Source organism: Sorghum bicolor, chromosome 2, assembly GCF_000003195.3.
Source record: "Sorghum bicolor cultivar BTx623 chromosome 2, Sorghum_bicolor_NCBIv3, whole genome shotgun sequence".
Classification (NCBI taxonomy): domain Eukaryota; kingdom Viridiplantae; phylum Streptophyta; class Magnoliopsida; order Poales; family Poaceae; genus Sorghum; species Sorghum bicolor.
Window position 1 is genome coordinate 65643364 of NC_012871.2, and position 3800 is coordinate 65647163.

The 3800-nt window shown below is 44.7% G+C and overlaps 1 protein-coding gene across 1 annotated transcript; it reads left to right on the forward strand.

Moving 5' to 3' along the window:
• LOC8054891 (B-box zinc finger protein 18) lies at positions 203 to 3557 on the forward strand. Its single transcript, XM_002460513.2, has 5 exons — positions 203 to 557; positions 2432 to 2528; positions 2625 to 2740; positions 2820 to 3062; positions 3166 to 3557. Exons 1-5 carry the CDS (start codon positions 465 to 467, stop codon positions 3250 to 3252), a joined length of 636 nt encoding a protein of 211 aa, XP_002460558.1. The 5' UTR covers positions 203 to 464; the 3' UTR covers positions 3253 to 3557.

Genomic DNA, 3800 nt, shown 5'->3' on the forward strand with positions numbered 1-3800 from the left:
TGCCTGAGCACGGTCCATGCTCGCGCCGAAACAGGTCACTTGTCGCTTGCCGTGGTTCAGCCGTTCAGGCGTTCTGGGCGCATAGACCGCGCCTAGGAACGCTGACAAGTACGATGCCTCGAGAGAGTGGGCCCACCACGTACCCCTCGACGCCCTAGCACCACCAACCACATCCAAATAAAAAAATACTCAAAAAAAACAGGCTCCGCCGTGTCGTCGTCCGTCGCTGCCACATCTCTCCTCGTCCAAAGACTCCAAGCTCCTGTGTGGCTTCTGTTTCTGCTGCCGCCTCCTGGTCCACATCTCTCTCCGCCGCCGCCGCTGCCGTCGTCGTCCGCCGACACCGTAGCGCTGGGAAGGGATCACACGGGAGCGGCGACGCGAGGCGGGGGACCCGCGGTTTTGTCGCCCGGATGGCGGCGGAGCGATGACACTGGCGGCGGCGGGAGCGGCGCGGCGTTGGGATGCGGACGATCTGCGATGTGTGCGAGAGCGCACCGGCGGTGCTCTTCTGTGCGGCCGACGAGGCAGCGCTCTGTCGGTCCTGCGACGAGAAGGTTAATTCCGCTTCCCTCTTACCCGTGGAGGTCGTCGTCCCTTCCTCTCGCAGATCGGATGCGAGTGCTGTTTCGATTGGAGTGGCGGGCGTACGGTGGTCTTTGTTACCTTCGTCCGAGGTCCGCGCGGTCGGTCTCTGTTGTTTCCGGCTTAGTTTACACAATTTTGTGGCACTTTCTCCATTTCGACGATCCTGCATCTGTTTCGATCTAGCATGAGGTTCGTAATCGTAATACCCAAAATTGATTAGTTCCCGACGGAGAAAAATGGAACATTCTAGCATTTGACAGTGACAAACTTGTCGAAGTTGTTTAGATGCGTATTCAGAAAAATCAGAAGAGCATGTACCTATAATAGGGGCTCGGGGTGATTCACCTGGGTTGGCCCAATTGGCCTCTTATAATCGAGTCTTATCTTATTCTTTGGAACCCAAAGCTTGTTTGTATGTTTTTTCTATGAGCCAAAGCATTCTCTGCATAATATAGTTGAATTTTTAGAGTTGTTCTGTGAGGATGTTTGTCTGCAAAATTTCACACTATCTTGAGGCTCTGTTGCTAGGTGGATTGTTGATATCACCAGAATGAATGGCTATTTGGGGACGAGTTTGTCTGCAAATTTTCACACTATTTTCTTAAAATTCATTAATGCAAATTCATCGTGTCAATTAATTAGGACCCTGGTGAAATATCACGTCCTTTTCTACAGTGTTCTTACAAAATCATGATCCGTGATTCATGTACCCGTCCTGTCTATTCTGTGTTTACTGTCTTGCAGTGGGTTGGGAAATTCCCTTTCAAGAATGTACAAAACTACCATTTCTTCCATTGCCAGTGGTCTCCACCTTTCAAATTGCACTTTTGTCATCTGCAAATCCTGACGTCTATCAGTAACATTTATTTTTCAGACTTGTCATATGCTTTTTGCATGAATGTAGCAGAGGGGGAAAAATCCTCTTATAAATCTGATCGTTATGTAAAGAATAATTCAGCTGTGGTCTGTTCACTAGGCTGCTAAACTTGGTATTTATTATATATGCCGGTGCTTATCCTATTGATTGCTGATATGTGCATGGCAAATTAAGACTACCCCATGTTTCCAGGAAATAATTTCTAAAGCATTTATTGTGAGGTGAGTTTAGATGTATAAACAAGCAGTGCCGGAGGACTAGAAAAGATTTACAACATCCATTATTCTTCACAGTTCTTTCTAGTCCACACTCATCCAACCAAAATAATGGGAATTTCCCAACTTATAGTCCTTATTTCAGTGGTGGAAGATCAACAAAAGTCCTTTTGATTGGAGGCAAAAGAACTAGCTTACAACTGAACCTATGAGGTTGAGTTAAATCCATGTCTATCCAAATAAACCATATTAGGACTACAATTGAAGTCTAGTCTATTAGGACATTGGATGATTGGAATTATATTTTAGATCTTTTTCCTACTCAAAACATATATACTTGAACAAAACTGTGACTTTGGTATGCTTGGGATGATTCTAGCTGGTAGGTATTGCTACCAAGAGTAGAGATTCCATTCTGGAACAGATTTTTTTTGTCAACAAAAGTTCCCAGGTTGCTGTGCTATCTTGATGCATTTGAGCTCACATTTCAAAATGGTTTGGATCTTCTGCCAAGCACTGTGTACGGGGATCTCTACCTATGTCCTGTTGAGAAAAAACACATGAAGTGTGTGTGTGTGTGTGTTCCTTATGTGCTGATGACTAATTGTCACATATGTATATGCAAACATTTATAAGTGAGGGTGGAAAACTAGCTAATTTGATTCAGTATTAAACTGATGAAATCTGGAGTAAAGATTCCCTGTTTGACAAAAGTGGTGTCTAAGCAATACCCTTTCATGTTGTGATGCAGGTACACATGTGTAACAAGCTTGCTAGTCGGCATGTGAGAGTTGGACTTGCAGACCCTAATAAACTTGCCCGTTGTGATATATGTGAAAATTCACCTGGTATGCTTTTTGATTCATGAATCCATTATTTTACAATTACTAGAGTAATCAATCTTTCATTTGCCTGGGTTCACATTGTTTGCCTTGTCAATGTAGCTTTCTTCTACTGTGAGATAGATGGCACCTCACTTTGCCTGAGCTGTGATATGACTGTTCATGTTGGTGGCAAACGAACCCATGGAAGATACCTGCTCCTAAGGCAAAGGGTTGAAGTAAGTTTTTACTCTTTAACCAATCTGGATTGCTACTCCTTGTATTTTTATAGTTCTCAAAATGGCGAGCTACTATTAGTTTCCAGGAGATAAACCAGGCCATATGGATGACGTGCCTATGGAAACCGTGCCTATGGAAACCAAAGATCCTGAAAACCAGAGAGACCAGAAGAAGGCGCCCAAGGAGCAAATGGCAAACCACCATAATGGCGATCACCCAGCCTGTGATGGCAATTGCGATGACCAGGGCAACATTGATTCGAAAATGATCGATCTTAATATGCGGCCAGTTCGTACTCATGGGCAAGGATCAAATTCCCAGGTCTGCCATGCTCACTGCGGTTGATGTCTTGTTATATTTATAGTGCGCTTTTCATTAGAGTTTCCTATCTTGTAACAATTGTTCTTCTTGATGGCAAATCCAGACTCAGGGGGTAGATCTTAGTGTGAACAACCATGACTCTCCAGGGGTGGTGCCAACTAGCAATTCTGAAAGAGACGCCAGCAAGTAAACTTTGGAAGATCAGATGTACATTTCAACTACATATACTGCTCTATAGGAGCTCATGGGGGGCAGAAATGGGGTTATTCAGTGGTCTCTCTGTTACTATTACTAGTAAGTATATTTCTGGCAGAGTTGGAGCTAACGACCGCATCTCAATTCGGCTTGTCGTGCCCATTGCATTCTAGCTGCGAACTTGCGATTGTCAGAACTCATGTAGAAGCGCAGCTGCTGTCGCCTGTGCTTCGGAGTCGGAGTATTGTGTGCCATTAGAAACTGTACAAAAGATTAATAGACCGGTCTCTTTTTTTTTTCTGTGGTGCCATACCCATACGTTCAGTTCAGTTGCCGGTAGGAGCATGCGTCATGTATCTTGACACGTGGCTACAACAAGGCCACCATTTTTGCCAGCATTTTTCTGTGGTGGCATACGCTCAGTTGCTCGTAGGAGCATGCGTCATGTATGGTGACACGTGGTTACAACAAGGCCACCAGTTTACAGCGTTGAGGCAATTATAGGAGTTCCATAGAAGTACCAAAGCGGCAAAGCATCTAATA

Excerpts from the sequence above, each read along its gene's own strand:
- LOC8054891 (XM_002460513.2), top strand. The coding sequence starts at position 465 with ATGCGGACGATCTGCGATGTGTGCGAGAGCGCACCGGCGGTGCTCTTC. Across the intron at positions 558-2,431 it reads GTCGGTCCTGCGACGAGAAG|GTACACATGTGTAACAAGCT; the intron begins GTTAATTCCGCT and ends GTTGTGATGCAG. Across the intron at positions 3,063-3,165 it reads GGCAAGGATCAAATTCCCAG|ACTCAGGGGGTAGATCTTAG; the intron begins GTCTGCCATGCT and ends TGGCAAATCCAG.